This window comes from Bufo bufo, chromosome 5, assembly GCF_905171765.1.
Source record: "Bufo bufo chromosome 5, aBufBuf1.1, whole genome shotgun sequence".
In the NCBI taxonomy this organism is placed as follows: Eukaryota; Metazoa; Chordata; class Amphibia; order Anura; family Bufonidae; genus Bufo; species Bufo bufo.
This window is the reverse complement of record NC_053393.1, coordinates 187,470,864-187,491,479: the sequence shown is the minus strand read 5'-3', so window position 1 is coordinate 187,491,479 and position 20,616 is coordinate 187,470,864. Positions and strand designations below refer to the sequence as shown.

Sequence of the window (20,616 nt, the reverse complement as noted above, 5' to 3'; positions counted from 1 at the left end):
TCATGTTTCACAGCATATCATCTCAGCTGTCTACCATGGTGGCAGTAGCATTAGGGCATGGGTATATGTGACTGCTAATGTAACCAGTTCCCTTGTATTTATTAATGATTTTACTGCTGACAAATGTGTCAGGATGTGATTTACAGGGAGTGCAGATTTAACAAAATTCTCTAAAACTTATATGACCTGAAGCATAGTGTGAGGGTAAATTCACACATTTGTGGTAAAATAAAGTACATCAAAATCATGGTAAAATTCTGTAGTTTTGCCATGATGCTGCTTCGATAATCATGGAAATAAATGTTAAAGCCAAAACAAAATGAAAAAATCTGCAAAAGCCATGGCTTGATCTCAGTCCAGTTGAGGATGCATTTCACTTGGACCAATGTGCTATGCCAGGCTTTAGTGGAGCCAAACAAGGACAGGCAAGCACTCTCATCGCTGACCCTGCCTGTTCTTGACCAGCTCCGCTAAAACATGGTCATTGAGTCAAAAATAGATTTTTATTTTTTTACTTAGCAGACAAGAAGACTGCAGAAGCCGCTCAACAGTTTGAGGACTCCTCAATTATCTCTACAGATCTCAGCCTTCTAAATCCCCTGCATGTGTAACATGTATGGAAAAATTTTACTTAAGTCCAATTTTAAGGGGAAATAGCATTAAAAAATATATGCACGGTGACTGACAGGAGATGCCATGCCAAGAAGAGAAGATTAAAAATTATTTATATCCACATGTAAGAGAGCGCAAGAGACAGTTTTACCAGTTTTCTTGTGGTCAACTTTCTCAGTAGACAGTGCACCAGTTTCTGTGTCCCTTCTGAGCTTAGAGTTTATTTAATCTTTTTTCCAGAATAAACCCCTCGATGCGTGTACAAACACTTACCTATTTCATAAAATATTTAATAAACCATTAGTCTGAAAAAACAATTATAGCGTGTTAGCAGTGGTCATGAAGCGTAAGAGACACTGCCTTTTGCAGATATGTGTTGTATGACCTTCAGTGTTAAAAATGCAATATAGGAAAATTCGGCAACCGGAACACTGCAGTTATGCAGATTGCTTTTTATAAGCTAAGAAATTGCTACTTGACCCTTGGCTGATACGATTTATATTATTTTATTAAGGAATTTATTTTAACCATTTTAAATCAACCTTTAACTTTTGTATCTATGCTGTAGGTATTACGGTATATTATCTGAACCTTTCATCATCTCGCCTCTCTATTCTAATACTACCTCCAGTTAGTAGTTTATACCTTTTCTCCTACATCAATCTCTAACAAGCCTTGGTTTCTTGACAGTCTTTGTCCTGGGTGACCTCTATGAAATCATATTATTCTGCAAATGTTATTATTATACATGTCCTCAAGTGTCCAACCTCTAATTTAATCTAAGACACTGAGTGGAAAGTGCACATGTATTATGTATCTATAAAAATGTACACAGTAATACAGTACTTGACATTACACACACTTTATACAGAAGGTAACTGATATTCATATGGATAAATGCAAAGATAAGGCCCCTTTCACACGGGCGAGTTTTCCGTGCGGGTGCAATGCTTGAGGTGAACGCCTTAATTAACTCACCTCATCCTCTTGTTCGCGCAGCCGGCATCGTCTTTGTCGGCATCGGCATGTGTCACTTTATGTGGTAATAATTTTGGAACGCTTTGACTTATCCAAGCCATTTAGAGATTATTTTCTCGTGACACATTGTACTTCATGTTAATGGTAAATTTGAGTCAATATGTTTTACCTTTATAAAAAATAATGTAATTTTTGAAATTTGAAAAAGTCAACTTTTTTAAGGACCAGTTCAGTTCTGAAGTCACTTTGTGGGGCTTACATAATAGAACCAACCCATAAATGACCCCATTTTAGAAACGACACCCCTCAAACTATTCAAAACTGGTTTTAGAAATGTTGTTAACCCTTTAGGTATTCCATAGGAATTAAAGAAAAATAGAAGTGAAATTTAAAAATTTCACTTTTTTTAGCAGATTTTAAATTTTAATAATGTAACAACAAAACAAACCTCAATATTTATTACCCTGATTCTGCAGTTTGCAGAAACACCCCATAAGTGGTCGTATACCACTGTTTGGTCATACCACAGGGCACAGAAGGCAAGGAGCGCAATATGGTTTTTGGAGGGCAGATTTAGCTAAAATGGTCTTTGGGCACCATGTTGCATTTGAAGAGACCTTGAGGTTCCCCCACAATCAAAACCCCCCAAAAGTGACCACATTTTGTAAACTACACCACTCAAGAAATTTTTAAGGGGTGTAGCAAGCACTTCACTCAACAGGTGTTTCATAGAATTTGTAATACTTGGGTGTGAAAATGACAAATAATATTTTTTTCTTTTACAAGAAAATGGTGCTTTAGGCCCAAACTTTCCTTTTCACAAAAGATAACAGGAGAATATCTTCCCACAATTTGCTACCCACTTTCTTCTGAATACAGTAACACCCCAAATGTGGTCATAAACTGTTATTTGGGGATACGCCAGGGCTCAGAAGGGAGGGAGCGGCATCTGGATTTTCTAACATGGAATTTTTTTAAGAGCGATACAGTGTTTTTAAGAGCGATAACTTTTTTTTATTTTTTGTTGAATGAGCTGTGTGAGGGCTTATTTTGTGCGGGACAAGCTGTAGTTTTTATTGGCAATGTTTTGGGGTACATTTGGCTTTCTGGTTGCTTTTTATCAAATTTTTGGGGAGGTGAAGTCACAAAAAAACTGTTTGGTGTAATTTAAAAAAAATTATTTATACCGTTTACTTGATGAGTTAGATCATGTGATATTTTTAAAGATCCAGTCATTACGGATGCAACAATACCAAAACTATGTCTAGTTTTTAATTTTTACGTTTTACACAATAAAAACATTTTTAGAAAGCAAAATCATGTTTTTGTGTTGGCTTTTTCTTAGAGCCATATTTTCTTTCCATTTTTCTGGCTATAGTCTTGTTTGAGGGCTTGTTTTTTTTGCGAGACAAGGTGACGTTTTTATTGCTACCATTTTGGGGTACATATGACTTTTTGATTGATTGATATGAGGTGACAAAAAAGCTGTTTTGGCATAATTTTTTTTTTTTTTTTACACCGTTCACATGATGGGGTAGATCATGCTCTATTGTTATAGAGTTAATTGTTACAGATGCGGCGATACCAAATATGTCTATTATTTATGTATTTTTTTAAATTTTACTTTAGTTTTTCTGTTGCAATTTTCTTAGAGACATATTTTTTTATTTTTATGGCTATAGTCTTGTGTGGGGGCTAATTTTTAGTGGGATGAGATGACATTTCTATTGCTACTATTTAGCGGTACATATGACTTTTTGATTGATTAACATTATGTTTTTTGGGAGGTCACCTAACTGAAAAATCAGTTTTGGCGTTCACCTGATGGGGTAGATCATATGATATTATTATAGAGCCAGTCGTTGCAGACGAGGTGATACCAAATATGTCTATTTTCTTTTTTTCTTATGTTTTTAAAATTTTTCAAATAACGGATTTGGGGGGAATTTTTTTTAAATGTGAAACTTTTTTTTTTACAATTTGTGTCCCATACACGACTTTTTTTTTAAACTATTGATTTCTTCTGTAACTGGGGCTGACATAGTATCCCCAGTTACAGTGGAAATACACCCCCCAGAGAGGCTGTACAGCATAATACTGTGCTGTACACCATCAGTGCAGGGCTGATCGAGGTCTGTCGAAGATCCTCCTGCACTCCTCTGGCCCCAGCGGTCACATGACCACCGGGCCAGGACAGGAATCGGCAGATCACTTCCTCAGCTGTATACACAGCGCTCGTTCAGCGCTGTGTATACAAAGATCTAGAAGGCAGGGACACTTGCCTTCTCTGTGTGGTTCCCTGCTGTCATTGAGGAGCAGGCCCCCCGCTCGGCAGCTGCACGATTTGCGTGCAGCTGCCATCTCTAAAAGGACGTTCAGAAACGTCCGATCAGAGATAAACCCGACCTTTCAGAACGTTTATAGTCAGTGAGCGGTCGGGAAGTGGTTAAAGGGTCCCATGAATAATGTAAGAAATTTAAATCAAACATAGGACCAGCCCTGTACCTCACATGGTTCCAGAGATCTTCCCATACATTGTTCCAATTGCTCTTCTTGATTTATTTCAAGCTGGCAGGTGTCCTTTCTTCTGCAGCTCTCTCCCTATATAACAGCTAAAAAGGCAGTTGCAGGATGTAACTGAGCATGTGCATCCACCTCTGTGAGGTGGACAGAGAAATAAGAAAAAGAACAAACAGCAGGTGGAGCTATAAAGATACATTTTATTAAATAACTCAGTGGCTATCCAAAATTTTTAGTTATATGTAATGACGTACATATTCATATTCAGGTGCTGGTTTGAAAAATAGAATATCTTTTGTGGGACAACCCCTTTGAGAAAGAGAGAATTGCACTGGAACAGGGAGGTACATATATTTCATTTATAAAATCTTTATAGCATCTATTATAGTGGTTGATAATATGTCTTTGGATATGGTGATATCATTAATAGGAAGTAAAACAAAGATCCTTCTATAAGATTTCCTACATATAACTCTTATCTATTTACAGTTATAATAGCATTATACAGTATAATGGATTTACAGTTATATTCTGTATTAAATCTCAGTTTTTTTAATTTTATTTAGGAGACAGAATAACAAGAGAATACAAGTAAAACAAGTAAACGTCAGCTTCAATTCTACATATCCTCAGGTAACAGGGCTACTAATCAATAAGACAATCAATATGGTCATGGTGTGGAGAGAATAAGGCCTGAAGGCCCTTTTGTAATCTTGTTCAGTATTAGTTTCTTAAAATAGAAGGCACATGCACATTTCCTTCACACAAAAAAAAAAATCAGGATTTTAATTTAAGTGACCCCACCCACTATCCTAAAATGATGTGTTTGATCCCTTGCTTTTTGGATTTGTGCTGATGTGCAAATACCTTAAGCAGGGATGCTCAACCTGCGGCCCTCCAGCTATTGTAAAACTATAACTCCCACAATGCCCTGCTATAGGCTGATAGTTTTGCAACAGCTGGAGGGCTGCAGGTTGAGCATGCCTGCCTTAAGTTTGAATAAGACAGTATAAAATGCGATTTAAAGGGAACTTGTCTGCTCCCCTATGCTGCCCTCTCTAAAAGTAGCATAGCATAGTGACACACGATTTCAGCTGACAGCGTGATGACATCATCATGCCTCGCCAGATTTCGTGCAGGATCTTCAATCAAATGGCCCTGCAGCCTCTTCATGCTAAAAAGGATGAGGTGAGTATTATAATATTTTAAACCCCTGAAAGCCCTCATTTTTCATATCATATGCTGCGATCAGTGATGACCACGGCATCTGAGGGGATCAATGATGGAGGCATCGCAATCGCCATTCCCCATTATTGTGCCAGCTACTTACAAAGAAATGCGCTTCGTGACAAAGTAATTTTGTGAAACTCGGCGAAGCAGCCAAATCTAAGTTTTCATAGCTTTGCTCATCTCTAGAACTGACCTTTAAAATTGTGCAGCATGCACTTGAGAGATGAGTCCAATGATATGCTCACTATGCACGGTGCCCCCCTCTTCCACCTTCAGATGATGATTGACATCATAGGAAAAAAAACAGTCATTATGGGGGCACAATGAGTGGGGCAGCATGCAGAGCAGGGCTGTTTCTTGGACCAGGCGGGCCGGGTGGCCGCCCGGGGCGCTGTCAGAAGGGGGGGGGGCGCCAGCAGGGCACAGCAGGAGATGAGCGCTGCGCTTCCATTGTGGAAGTGCTCACTCATCTCCATAGTCATCTGTATCGCCGTCCTCAGGACAGCGATACAAATGTCTGTGCTGCGGCAGGGGAGGGAGAGGTGTGTCCCCTCCCTGTTCATCTGATAGGCTGCCAGCACTAGGCCGGCAGCCTATCAGAGGCCGGTGCAGGCGGCGCGATGATGTCATCGCGCCGCATGAGCCAGCGAGGGACACAGGCCGGGAGAGGCCTGCATCGCATTGTGGAGGAGGTAAGTATAAGTTTTTTTTATATATATATATATATATATAAATACTGGCACATAAGGGGGGCTGCTGGCACATAAGGGGGGCTACTGGCACAGACATAAGGGGGGCTACTGGAAAAGACATAAGGGGGGCTACTGGCACAGACATAAGGGGGACTACTGGCACATAAGGGGGACTACTGGCACATAAGGGGGGCTACTGGCACATAAGGGGGGCTACTGGCACATAAGGGGGGCTACTGGCACATAAGGGGGGCTACTGGCACATAATAGAAGGCTACTGGCACATAAGGGGGACTACTGGCACATAAGGGGGAGTACTGGCACATAAGGGGGGCTACTGGCACATAAGGGGGGCTACTGGCACATGATAGGAGGCTACTGGCACATGATAGGAGGCTACTGGCAGATAAGGGGGGCTACTGGCACATAAGGGGGACTACTGGCACATAAGGGGGCTACTGGCACATAAGGGGGACTATTGGCACATGATAGGAGGCTACTGGCACATAAGGGGGACTACTGGCACATAAGCGGGGCTACTGGCACATAAGGGGGGCTACTGGCACATAAGGGGGATTACTTGCACATGATAGGAGGCTACTGGCACATAAGGGGGACTACTGGCACATAAGGAGGGCTACTGGTATATAAGGGGGGCTACTGGCACATAAGGGGGGCTACTGGCACTTGATAGGGGGGGGCGACTGGCACATAAGTGGGCTACTGGCACATGATAGGGGGGGCACTCTGGCTACTGGCACCTGGCACATGATGGTGGGGGGGCTATTATTACTGGCACATGATTGGAGGGCATCTATGGGGGCACATTTTACTGGCACATGATTAGGGGGCATCTATGGGCGCACATCTTACTGGCACATGATTAGGGGGCATCTATGGGGGCACATCTTACTGCCACATGATTGGGGGCATTTATTGGGGCACTTATTACTGGCAGATTATTGGGTGGCACTATAGGGGCATCTACTGAGGCTAAAAAGAAAGGGTATTTTATATGGGGACTCTATATAGGGGCATTTTATACTGGGACACATTATGGTGGGTACTATGGGGAAGGGGGAGAGGAGCACTATGGGGTCATCTACGGGGGCACTGAGAAGGGGTATTTTATATTGGCACATTATGGGAACATTAGCTCAACTGGGGGCATTACAAGGGGGTATGTTTTGCACATTATAAGGAGAATTATTTCTACTGGGGGGGGCATTATGGTGGGCTTTATTACTCCCCCATGGTATGACCCCCTAGTAGCAGCACCAGCCTCTCCCTGCTCTGCTATCCCTCTGCCCTTTCTCCAAATTCTTATTATGAAATCTTTCTCATTAGGATAAAGCACAACATCAGCTCCACCGAGCCCCCCAGCCAAGTGTGGAAGTGGTGTCCGAGATACCCAAGGGCCAAGCCCAGTAATTGTAAGTTTTCATGTGGAGTATGTTTATGTTATACACATATAGCCTACACTGTGCCACACAATATACAGTATACCTCTACACTGTGTAGGGGTTATACTGTTTATTGTACAGCATTGCACAGAGGTTATATTGTCCGGCATGGTGTAACCTCCATACATTTTATGTACAGTATACAGTAATCCGCCTTGCCATCTATGCTTTGAATCTGGTTTTATATGTTACTTGGTTTTTGAACATTTACTTGTGTGCTAGTTGAGACCTGCTGTGATTGGGTTTTAGTTAGTTATTAAATGCTAACATGATAGTTTTTTGGTTTTGCACATTATTGATGATTGTATTTCATGACTACTCTTCTAAGGGTATTGCCTTCCTTTATACTGCAGTTCTCCTGCACCACTCTGCCTGCGACTTTTAGCAGTTTAAGCAGTAATTTATGATTTTCTTTTGCTCTCAATAAATCTTGTGTTAACCAGAAAAAATATATATATGGTGAGACGGTTGCAAGTACTCTTCTGATATGATTTCATCGAGCAGTTTTGATGGGGGGAAGGGGTTGACACTCGCCCTGAGAGAAACTTTACCTAGGAACTGCACTGATGCAGAGCAAGCACTTATTTTGACTTATCTCTCTCTCAGTGCTAGCACCTGCTGTATAGTTTTACAGTACAGTTCTATGAAGCTGCTTAATGTTAATATTGAAATCAGTTGGTCTGTTACTACAGTCTGAAACGCAGGACACACAAAATACAGTACAGACCAAAAGTTTGGACACACCTTCTCATTCAAAGAGTTTTCTTTATTTTCATGACTATGAAAATTGTAGATTCACACTGAAGGCATCAAAACTATGAATTAACACATGTGGAATTATGTACATAACAAACAAGTATGAAACAACTGAAAATATGTCATATTCTAGGTTCTTCAAAGTAGCCACCTTTTGCTTTGATTACTGCTTTGCACACTCTTGGCATTCTCTTGATGAGCTTCAAGAGGTAGTCCCCTGAAATGGTTTTCACTTCACAGGTGTGTCCTGTCAGGTTTAATAAGTGGGATTTCTTGCCTTATAAATGGGGTTTGGACCATCAGTTGCGTTGAGGAGAAGTCAGGTGGATACACAGCTGATAGTCCTACTGAATAGACTGTTAGAATTTGTATTATGGCAAGAAAAATGCAGCTAAGTAAAGAAAAACGAGTGGCCATTATTACTTTGAGAAATGAAGGTCAGTCAGTCAGCCGAAAAATTGGGAAAACTTTAAATGTAAGGGCTATTTGACCATGAAGGAGAGTGATGGGGTGCTGCGCCAGATGACCTGGCCTCCACAGTCACTGGACCTGAACCCAATCGCGATGGTTTGGGGTGAGCTGGACCGCAGAGTGAAGGCAAAAGGGCTAACAAGTGCTAAGCATCTCTGGGAACTCCTTCAAGACTGTTGGAAGACCATTTCAGGGGACTACCTCTTGAAGCTCATCAAGAGAATGCCAAGAGTGTGCAAAGCAGTAATCAAAGCAAAAGGTGGCTACTTTGAAGAACCTAGAATATGACATATTTTCAGTTGTTTCACACTTGTTTGTTATGTATATAATTCCACATGTGTTAATTCATAGTTTTGATGCCTTCATAGTCATGAAAATAAAGAAAACTCTTTGAATGAGAAGGTGTGTCCAAACTTTTGGTCTGTACTGTATATATATATATTTTTTGCTACTGGTGTTTTTGTTAATTTGGTGGAGTTTTTTTTCTTCCTGGTTTCTTTTAAAACCACAGCATGCTGTAGCTCTTGGCATTTTTTAAGGTGATTTCACATCACTTTCTTTATTGAGGAAAAACAGCATTGAATAAAAGCTAGTGGCAAACACACAGTTTGCAAAAAAACGCAGAGAAAACACGTGAAATAAATACCACAAAAAAGCCTAAAAACACTGATAGCCCTGCCCCCCAAAAAAGAAAACTAAACAAAAAATGCGGTTATTCTGGCATTTTTAAAGCTCTACCAAAAAAACACCAATGCAATTTTGTGTGTGTAGGGACTCTTATTTCTGTTTTTGCAGAGAGATATCAGGGCCAGGTATCCTCACTGGCACTGTAATGCCACATCTGCACCAGTGAATTGTCAATTGGCACATGCACAGTTAGCATCTCAAAATCAGGGGAAATGAGATGTACTGCACATGCGCCAACTGAAGATTCCCCAGGGCATGTGTGGGATTACAGGACCAGGCAGGAAGGCAGTGAGGATTCCTGGTCCTGTCACTCAAGGGGAGTGGCTAAAGGGGAATCCAGAGGAGCTGCGGAGGTTCTGTGATGGACTACACCCACCGATCAGTACACTGAAGCCTCATTAACATATGGAATCAAAGGCTAATTTCTACAAAACAGTACCTCGGTTCTTAGCGAGACAGTGGTTGTTTCACTCAGGTGGATCAGTCCTACCAGGCAGTATGCCTGGTTTAATTGGTTTGATTCTGCTGACAGATGCCCTTTAAGAATATGCATGTAGGTCATTTACTAGAAGGCATTTAGGACAAATCCTTGCACTTGACTAGGACTTATAATATTTCATATGCTGTTTTTTCTGACAAGATTTACTTTATATATTTCAGCTTGACATAGAAACTGTGGATGAAGAGCACACGTATGCCAATTTTGTGCCTAATTCATCATTCTCAAAATCATGGACATAGAAAAGGATTCTTTAGATGCTTTTATTAGTGGTATAAGATGTGTGACAATGGGACAGCTAAAACAGCTAAAAAAATTAAATTCTTATTTATACACATTTGTATATGATTAAAACTGAATATTTCCACACATGGCAACTCTCTACTTAAGAGGATATACATTCTATAGGATGGCGGTTTAGTATGTCCCTCAGCACATGACACTTATGTACTGGCTTTCAATAGAGGATGTTCAAAAATCTGTTAGAAAAGATTTGTCATTAAAATATTCCTGAAATACATGTCCAACTAGGTGCTCTATGGTGGTCATTGTAGTATATTACAGCCCCGGGGACTATGATAAAATAGAAACAAAGAACTACTGTATCGTGCATTCATTTCTACTCTCATATACTTTGTACTACGATTCTGTACTTCAGTGTACCATTGTGTAATCATTTCCAGCTTACTTTAGAGGCTCGTCGGTTGATGGTATACACATTTTATATTCTGGTAGTGCACTATTTCTGCCCCATTGTAGCTTAGTGTTCGTTACATTTTGCATGTAAACTCTATGAAGGCTAATGGCTGCTATTTGGAGACCTGATTCTTGAAATCAGCAACAATTCTGAATCCTGGATTTAGCATAAAACCCCAAAAATTCGAGACTCATTATCTAAAGTTCCCATGAGATGCATAATCAATGGATGCAATGCAGTAGACTCAAGGGTTAATCTTCATTTGTTTTTTCAAAGCTATGGAAGAACCCACTGGTGATCCCTGCGAACTAAGCAATTCATATAATAGGTTCAGTAACTGTATTCAATAGCCATGCATTCAGCCAACTACAGAGTGAGTCAAAAGTTTCAGGACACCCTTGTACTTCAGAAACAAAAGGGAAATACATGTACAAAAGATGGCCGCCATATTGGATCAAGGGCATATTTTTCCAATGCGAATTGGGATCATGTAGCATATCAGAGAAGACCAGAATTTTCTCCGAAATCGATTGCCGCGATCAGATTTGCGATATCTTTTGTGGTTCAAAGGTTTCCAACATAGAAAGTTAAAACAACCAGGAACATTCCCTGTGATACACAGCTGTTTTATGTGTTCAATGTGTTGTTCATTGTGTTAAACACAGAACTTTGAAGTTTTAAACTTTTTGTGTTGATAACTTTTGAACCACAACAGATATAGCAAATCTGATTGTGGCAATCGATTTCTGAGAAAATTCTTTGATATGCTACATGAACCCCTTCCCATTGGAAAAAATTGCCCTGATCCAATATGGCAGCTTTCAAGGTGGCAGTCATGTTCTGGACATAGCTTAAAAGATATTCACGCTCACCAATTACTTGCTGGGGTATTCAGATATTTCATTTTCTCTTTCATTTCTGATATAAAATGGTCTCCTGAGACTTTTCACTCACCCTGTACATTGACTTTCAAATTTGCTCTGGAAAAATAAATGCTGAAACCTGATTGGTTGACACTGTTTATTGAAAAAATATATTATTCATAAGGCACCTAGTGGACAGATGTAGCAATTCTTAACTTGACACATGTTGCATAAAAAAACACACCTGCACAAACTTTAACCTGTTCTTTCAATAATTATATTAACCACCTCAGCCCCTATAGCTTAAACACCCTTAAAGACCAGGCCACTTTTTACACTTCTGACCTACCCTATTTCACCGTTTATTGCTCGGTCATGCAACTTACCACCCAAATGAATTTTACCTCCTTTTCTTCTCACTAATAGAGCTTTCATTTGGTGGTATTTCATTGCTGCTGACATTTTTACTTTTTTTGTTATTAATCGAAATGTAACGATTTTTTTGCAAAAAAATGTCATTTTTCACTTTCAGTTGTAAAATTTTGCAAAAAAAAACGACATCCATATATAAATTTTTCTCTAAATTTATTGTTCTACATGTCTTTGATAAAAAAAAAATGTTTGGGTAAAAAAAAAATGGTTTGGGTAAAAGTTATAGCGTTTACAAATTATGGTACAAAAATGTGAATTTCCGTTTTTTGATGCAGCTCTGACTTTCTGAGCACCTGTCATGTTTCCTGAGGTTCTACAATGGCCAGACAGTACAAACACCCCACGAATGACCCCATTTCGGAAAGTAGACACCCTAAGGTATTCACTGATGGGCATAGTGAGTTCATAGAACTTTTTATTTTTTGTCACAAGTTAGCGGAAAATGAGGATTTTTTTTTTCTTACAAAGTCTCATTTTCTACTAACTTGTGACAAAAAATAAAAAATTCTAGGAACTCGCCATGCCCCTCACGGAATACCTTGGGGTGTCTTCTTTCCAAATGAGGTCACTTGTGGGGTAGTTATACTGCCCTGGCATTCTAGGGGCCCAAATGTGTGGTAAGGAGTTTGAAATCAAATTCTGTAAAAAATGGCCGGTGAAATCCGAAAGGTGCTCTTTGGAATGTGGGCCCCTTTGCCCACCTAGGCTGCAAAAAAGTGTCACACATGTGGTATCTCCGTACTCAGGAGAAGTTGGGGAATGTGTTTTGGGGTGTCATTTTACATATACCCATGCTGGGTGAGATAAATATCTTGGTCAAATGCCAACTTTGTATAAAAAAATGGGAAAAGTTGTCTTTTGCCAAGATATTTCTCTCACCCAGCATGGGTATATGTAAAATGACACCCCAAAACACATTCCCCAACTTCTCCTGAGTACGGAGATACCACATGTGTGACACTTTTTTGCAGCCTAGGTGGGCAAAGGGGCCCACATTCCAAAGAGCACCTTTCGGATTTCACCGGCCATTTTTTACAGAATTTGATTTCAAACTCCTTACCACACATTTGGGCCCCTAGAATGCCAGGACAGTACAACTACCGCACAAGTGACCCCATTTTGGAAAGAAGACACCCCAAGGTATTTCGTGATGGGCATAGTGAGTTCATGGAAGTTTTTATTTTTTGTCACAAGTTAGTGGAATATGAGACTTTGTAAGAAAAATAAAAATAAAAAATCATCATTTTCCACTAACTTGTGACAAAAAATAAAAAATTCTAGGAACTCGCCATGCCCCTCACGGAATACCTTGGGGTGTCTTCTTTCCAAAATGGGGTCACTTTTGGGGTAGTTACACTGCCCTGGCATTCTAGGGGCCCAAATGTGTGGTAAGGAGTTTGAAATCAAATTCTGTAAAAAATGGCCGGTGAAATCCGAAAGGTGCTCTTTGGAATGTGGGCCCCTTTGCCCACCTAGGCTGCAAAAAAGTGTCACACATGTGGTGTCTCCGTACTCAGGAGAAGTTGGGGAATGTGTTTTGGGGTGTCATTTTACATATACCCATGCTGGGTGAGAGAAATATCTCGGCAAAAGACAACTTTTCCCATTTTATTTTATACAAAGTTGGCATTTGACCAAGATATTTCTCTCACCCAGCATGGGTATATGTAAAATGACACCCCAAAACACATTCCCCAACTTCTCCTGAGTACGGCGATACCACGTGTGACACTTTTTTGCAGCCTAGATGCGCAAAGGTGCCCAAATTCCTTTTAGGAGGGCATTTTTAGACATTTGGATACCAGACTTCTTCTCACGCTTTGGGGCCCCTAAAATGCCAGGGCAGTATAAATACCCCACATGTGACCCCATTTTGGAAAGAAGACACCCCAAGGTATTCAATGAGGAACATGGCGAGTTCATAGAAAAAAAAATTTTTTGCCACAAGTTAGCGGAAATTGATTTTTTTGTTTTTTTTCTCACAAAGTCTCCCTTTCCGCTAACTTGGGACAAAAATTTCAATCTTTCATGGACTCAATATGCCCCTCAGCGAATACCTTGGGGTGTCTTCTTTCCAAAATGGTGTTATTTGTGGGGTGTTTGTACTGCCCTGGCATTTGAGGGTCTCCGCAATCATTACATGTATGCCCAGCATTAGGAGTTTCTGCTATTCTCCTTATATTGAGCATACGGGTAATGAGATTATTTTTTTTCGTTCAGCCTCTGGGCTGAAAGAAAAAAATGAACGGCACAGATTTCTTCATTCGCATCGATCAATGTGGATGAAAAAATCTCTGCCAAAAAAAGAAAAAGGAGGGGAAAGGCGTCTGCCAGGACATAGGAGCTCCGCCCAACATCCATACCCACTTAGCTCATATGCCCTGGCAAACCAGATTTCTCCATTCACATCAATCGATGTGGATGAATAAATCCTTGCGGGGATTTTTTTTTTTATATATACAAAGTGTTTGCCAAAGTATATGAACACCGCCACCTCCTCAGCTCATATGCTTCGGCAAACGTATCTTTTACTGCAGAGGAGAAATCTCGTCTTGCAGCGCCGCATACACCGACTTGCGTGTAATCTGACAGCAGCGCAATGCTTCTGTCAGAATGCACATCAGTGCTGCAGCTAGTCGATCGGTTGGTCCACCTGGAAGGTAAAAAAAACAAAACAAAAAAGAAAAAACCAGGCCGCAACGCAATAAATTTATTAACTTTTGAACAGAACATATAAACTTTTTTTTAACTTTTTTAACTGAACGTTAACTTTTTTACTTACCGGTAATTTTTTTTTTGTTTCGTTTTTTTTACCTTTATAGAACAAACCTCTCCTTCCCCATGGGACAATGTGCAAAGCGCAAATCGCCCAAAGATGTGGCGAAGTACGTTATGCACTTTATCCCAGGTGAAAGGAGAGGTTTGCAGCAGCTGTGAGTAAAAGGGCCCTAATAGCCCTGTGTGCCTGTCCTGTGAGATGCAATCCCTATGCTAAGTGTACCTGGGTGTGGTACTTCCGGAAACACTCTCCAAAGCATAGGGCAGGGTGGTCAGGACAGTCAGGACAGAAATAGCGGGTGTCACGCCTTATTCCACTCCTGCTACAGACACGACATCTTTTTCGGGGTGACGGTTGGGTTGAGGTACCAGGAACGACACTGGGGAAATGTCGCTCGTGTAGACGGCTAACTACACTGGTGGATGGGGCCACGGAACCTTCTGGATACAGGAGGTTCTCGATGATCTCTTCCTGGAATTTGAGGAAGGATCCTGTTCTCCCAGCCTTACTGTAGAGAACAAAACTATTGTACAGAGCCAATTGAATTAAATATACAGACACCTTCTTATACCAGCGTCTGGTGCGTCGGGAAACTAAATACGGAGACAACATCTGGTCATTGAAGTCCACCCCTCCCATGAGCAAATTATAGTCGTGGACTGAGAGGGGCTTTTCAATGACATGGGTTGCTCGCTCAATTTGTATTGTCGTGTCTGCGTGAATGGAGGAGAGCATGTAAACATCACGCTTGTCTCTCCATTTCACCGCGAGCAGTTCTTCGTCACACAAGGCAGCCCTCTCCCCCCTTGCAAGACGGGTGGTAACGAGCCGTTGGGGGAAGCCCACGCGACTAGTTCGCGCGGTGCCACAGGCGCAAATCTGTTCTAGAAACAAATGCCTAAAGAGGGCCACACTTGTGTAGAAATTGTCCACATAAAGATGGTACCCCTTGCCAAAAAAGGGTGACACCAAGACCCAGACTGTCTTCCCACTGCTCCCCAGGTAGTCAGGGCAACCGACCGGCTCCAGGGTCTGATCTTTTCCCTCATAGATCCGAAATTTGTGGGTATAGCCTATGGCCCTTTCACAGAGCTTATACAATTTGACCCCATACCGGGCACGCTTGCTTGGGATGTATTGTTTGAAGCCAAGGCGCCCGGTAAAATGTATTAGGGACTCGCCTATGCAGATGTTTTGCTCGGGGGTATACAAATCTGCAAATTTCTGGTTGAAGTGGTCTATGAGGGGCCGAATTTTGTGGAGCCGGTCAAAAGCTGGGTGGCCTCTGGGACGGGAGGTGGTGTTGTCGCTAAAATGCAGGAAACGGAGGATGGCCTCAAATCGTGCCCTGGACATACACCCTGTACAGAATTATTAGGCAAATGAGTATTTTGACCACATCATCCACTTTATGCATGTTGTCTTACTTCAAGCTGTATAGGCTCGAAAGCCTACTACCAATTAAGCATATTAGGTGATGTGCATCTCTGTAATGAGAAGGGGTGTGGTCTAATGACATCAACACCCTATATCAGGTGTGCATGATTATTAGGCAACTTCCTTTCCTTTGGCAAAATGGGTCAAAAGAAGGACTTGACAGGCTCAGAAAAGTCAAAAATAGTGAGATATCTTGCAGAGGGATGCAGCACTCTTAAAATTGCAAAGCTTCTGAAGTGTGATCATCGAACAATCAAGCGTTTCATTCAAAATAGTCAACAGGGTCGCAAGAAGCGTGTGGAAAAACCAAGGCGGAAAATAACTGCCGATGAACTGAGAAAAGTCAAGCGTGCAGCTGCCAAGATGCCACTTTCCACCAGTTTGGCCATATTTCAGAGCTGCAACATCACTGGAGTGCCCAAAAGCACAAGGTGTGCAATACTCAGAGACATGGCCAAGGTAAGAAAGGCTGAAAGACGACCACCACTGAACAAGACACACAAGCTGAAACGTCAAGACTGGGCCAAGAAATATCTCAAGACTGATTTTTCTAAGGTTTTATGGACTGATGAAATGAGAGTGAGTCTGGATGGGCCCATGGCTGGATTGGTAAAGGGCAGAGAGCTCCAGTCCAACTCAGACGCCAGCAAAGTGGAGGTGGAGTACTGGTTTGGGCTGGTATCATCAAAGATGAGCTTGTGGGGCCTTTTCGGGTTGAGGATGGAGTCAAGCTCAACTCCCAGTCCTACTGCCTGTTTCTGGAAGACCTTCTTCAAGCAGTGGTACAGAAAGAAGTCTGCATCCTTCAAAAAAAAACATGATTTTCATGCAGGACAATGCTCCATCACACGCGTCCAAGTACTCCACAGCGTGGCTGGCAAGAAAGGGTATAAAAGAAGAAAATCTAATGACATGGCCTCCTTGTTCACCTGATCTGAACCCCATTGAGAACCTGTGGTCCATCATCAAATGGGAGATTTACAAGGAGGGAAAACAGTACACCTCTCTGAACAGTGTCTGGGAGGCTCTGGTTGCTGCTGCACGCAATGTTGATGGTGAACAGATAAAAACACTGACAGAATCCATGGATGGCAGGCTTTTGAGTGTCCTTGCAAAGAAAGGTGGCTATATTGGTCACTGATTTGTTTTTGTTTTGTTTTTGAATGTCAGAAATGTATATTTGTGAATGTTGAGATGTTATATTGGTTTCACTGGTAAAAATAAATAATTGAAATGGGTATATATTTGTTTTTTGTTAAGTTGCCTAATAATTATGCACAGTAATAGTCACCTGCACACACAGATATCCCCCTAAAATAGCTAAAACTAAAAACAAACTAAAAACTACTTCCAAAAATATTCAGCTTTGATATTAATGAGTTTTTTGGGTTCATTGAGAACATGGTTGTTGTTCAATAATAAAATTAATCCTCAAAAATACAACTTGCCTAATAATTCTGCACTCCCTGTAGCAGCAGAGAACATGGGCATGTGATGAATCGGGTTCGTGGACCAATATGACCGCAATTCATGCTTTTTAGTTAGACCCATGTTGAGGAGAAGGCCCAGAAAAATTTTAATTTCGGAAACTTGGACTGGTTTCCACCGGAAAGGCTGGGCATAATAGCTTCCCGGGTTGGCGGATATAAATTGTGTGGCATACCGGTTTGTCTCTGCCACGACTAAGTCCAAGAGCTCCGCAGTCAAGAACAGCTCAAAAAATCCCAGGGCCGAACCGATCTGAGCAGTCTCAACCCGAACTCCAGACTGGGCGGTGAAAGGGGGAACTAATGGTGCGGCTGAAGTTGGTGACTGCCAATCAGGGTTTGCCAGCACCTCAGGGATTCTAGGGGCTCTACGGGCCTGTCTGTGCGGTGGCTGCGACGGGGTAACTACTGCACGTGCCACCGTACCAGCTTCAACTGCCCTTCTGGTGCTCGCCACTTTACCATGTTGTACGGCAGTGCTGGTACTAGGTCCAGGGAGGGCTATGCTGCTGGTGTATGCCTCACCACGTGATCCGACAGCGCCAGCCCCACTCTGCTGCTCTTGAAGCGGATCCTGCGCAACCTGTGGTCTAGCGACACGGGGCCGGGTACGCCTGGTTCTATCAGGGACCTCCTCGTCCGAACTTTGGGTCAGAGAGCCACTGCTTTCTACAGGTTCATATTCTGACCTGCTAGATTAGTCAGATGAGGGTTCCCATTCCTCATCCGACTGGGTCAGAATCCTGTAGGCCTCTTCAGAAGAATACCCCCTGTTTGACATTTTGGACTACTAAATTTAGGGGTATTCCCTGAGACTACCCAAGAAAAAAAGCAAGCCTGTCTTACAAATGGGAGGCTAGCGAAGTACCGGAGGCCGCTGCGGTTGATAAAAAATATCAAAACTGATTTTTTGATCGCCGCAGTGCTTGTAAAGTGAATGTGCAGTGATCAAAAAAATAATATTTTTTGTCACTGCGGTGGGGCGGGCGTGGGTGAACGCACGTGTGGGCGACCGATCAGGCCTGATCGGGCAAACACTGCGTTTTGGGTGGAGGGCGAACTACAGTGACACTAATACTATTATAGATCTGACCGTGATCAGTTTTGATCACTTACAGATACTATAAAAGTACAAATGCTGATTAGCGATACGCTAATCAGCGAATCAGTGACTGCGGTGCAGTGGGCTGTGCGCTAACCGATCGCTAACTACCTAACCAAGGGGCCTAAACTATCCTAAAACCTAACAGCCAATACTAGTGAAAAAAAAAAGTGACAGTTTACACTGATCACTTTTTGTCTTTCACTAAGTGATTGACAGGGGCGATCAAAGGGGTGATCAAAGGGTTAATTGGGGTGCTGGGGGTGATCTGGGGCTAAAGTGTGATGTTGGTGCTACTCACTGTGAAGTCTGCTCCTCTGCTGGATCCAACCGACGAAAAGGACCAGCAGAGGAGCAGACAAGCCATATAACAGATCATATTTACTAATATGATCTGTTATATGGCTTGTGATTCGTTTTTTTGAAAATCGCCAGCCTGCCAGCCAATAATCGTTGCTGGCAGGCTGGTGACGAAATTGTGCTTTAACTTTTGCCGGCCCGCGATGCGCATGCGCGGGCCGGCTTTGAGCAAAATCTCGCGTCTCGCGAGATGACGCGTATATGCATGACTCTGCGCAGCGCTGCCGCCTCCGGAACGCGATCCTGCGTTAGGCGGTCCGGCGGCGGTTAAAGGGATTGTGTCACAATTTCTATTACCTGTGGATAGGGCATCTGATTGGTGGGGATCCAACCACAGGGACCACAATAATCTAGTGGTACAAGACCTGTAGATGTCAATTTAAAGTTTGCTGCAGATGTTTTTTTACATGTTACATGTTAACAATTGCTACATCTGTACATATTAAGTTGAATGTTTGCTCCATTTTTTAGTCTGTGCGTGTAACATGTGTATTCAGTTAATTGTTTTGACTTTATTCTTTAATATTTGTATCTCCTTTTTCAAACTGAATCTATTATGTAACCCCCCTTCCCCCGGACTATATCACAATAAATATATATAAGGTAATGATAATAAACATGAGTCTGAAATTCATAACCATCATATATTTAATCTGATGGCAGTTTTGAGGCACATTAATGACATTCGGCTCATGAACATTTCTGACTATTAAAGATGTCGAATTATAGCTCATAGGTCTCTTTTTTCTATGATGAAAAAGATGGTTCTTAGATTACTGCTTAGTTTTAATGAGTTCTGAGCTGGCATCTGGTATTGAAATGAGACAGAACATGGAAAATAAAAAACTTTATCATTGCATTTTTTGGCAAGTACTGATTGCTCATGCAGTGTTAAAATCAGCTAATCCTTTTATTCCAGATGTCGTCTTGATTTTGGAAAAATCAAAACAATAAGAAAGTACTTTGCATGCTTATGCATACATCTACATCGGTTAATAAAGTTGGTGACGTTTAACATGAAGTTATGTTTTTTTTTTTTTCATTTCACATTGTATTTGCAAATGTCTTATTTTGGGGGTGTTTACAGCTTTCTCTGAACTCTAAATGTCAGGAGCCATATTTGCTGCTGGTTATAAACTAAAAGTGTTATGCAGGTTCTATTAAAGGGATTGTCCCATTTTTTATATTGATGACCTATCCTCAGGATAGAAGGACATGGAGATATAAATAGTCCTTTAAAATTGTGGGAATCCTCACTTGTCATCATGGCCGTTGTCATCATCATCAACCTCGTCCTCCTGTACAAGAAACTCCTTCTCCTCCTGCTTTTCCTCCCACTCCTCCTGCTTTTCCTCCCACTCCTCCAGTGGTAGCTCATTATCCTATGCTTCCTCCTCCATGGGACCTAATCCATGTGGGTTCCCAACTGCTACAGGGTAGCCAGATGTGTAAGTTGTTCTTCTTCCACCGTCCCTTGTTGCATCAATGTGAGCATCTGCTTTAATATAAAAATCAGGTAGCTAACATTGTTGAGGCAAAGTTGTCCCTACT

General features: G+C 41.7%; 1 protein-coding gene across 1 annotated transcript in view; it reads left to right on the top strand.

Annotated features, from left to right (window-relative positions):
• CD226 (CD226 molecule) overlaps positions 1 to 10,535 on the top strand; it is a 79,438-nt gene extending 68,903 nt beyond the window's left edge. Inside the window, exons 5-6 of the mRNA XM_040432355.1 lie at positions 4,677 to 4,743; positions 10,070 to 10,535. Coding sequence (XP_040288289.1) covers positions 4,677 to 4,743; positions 10,070 to 10,150 — 148 coding nt within the window. The 3' untranslated portion in view covers positions 10,151 to 10,535. The remainder of the gene's footprint in view (positions 1 to 4,676; positions 4,744 to 10,069) is intronic.
• The last annotated feature ends 10,081 nt before the right edge of the window (positions 10,536 to 20,616 follow it).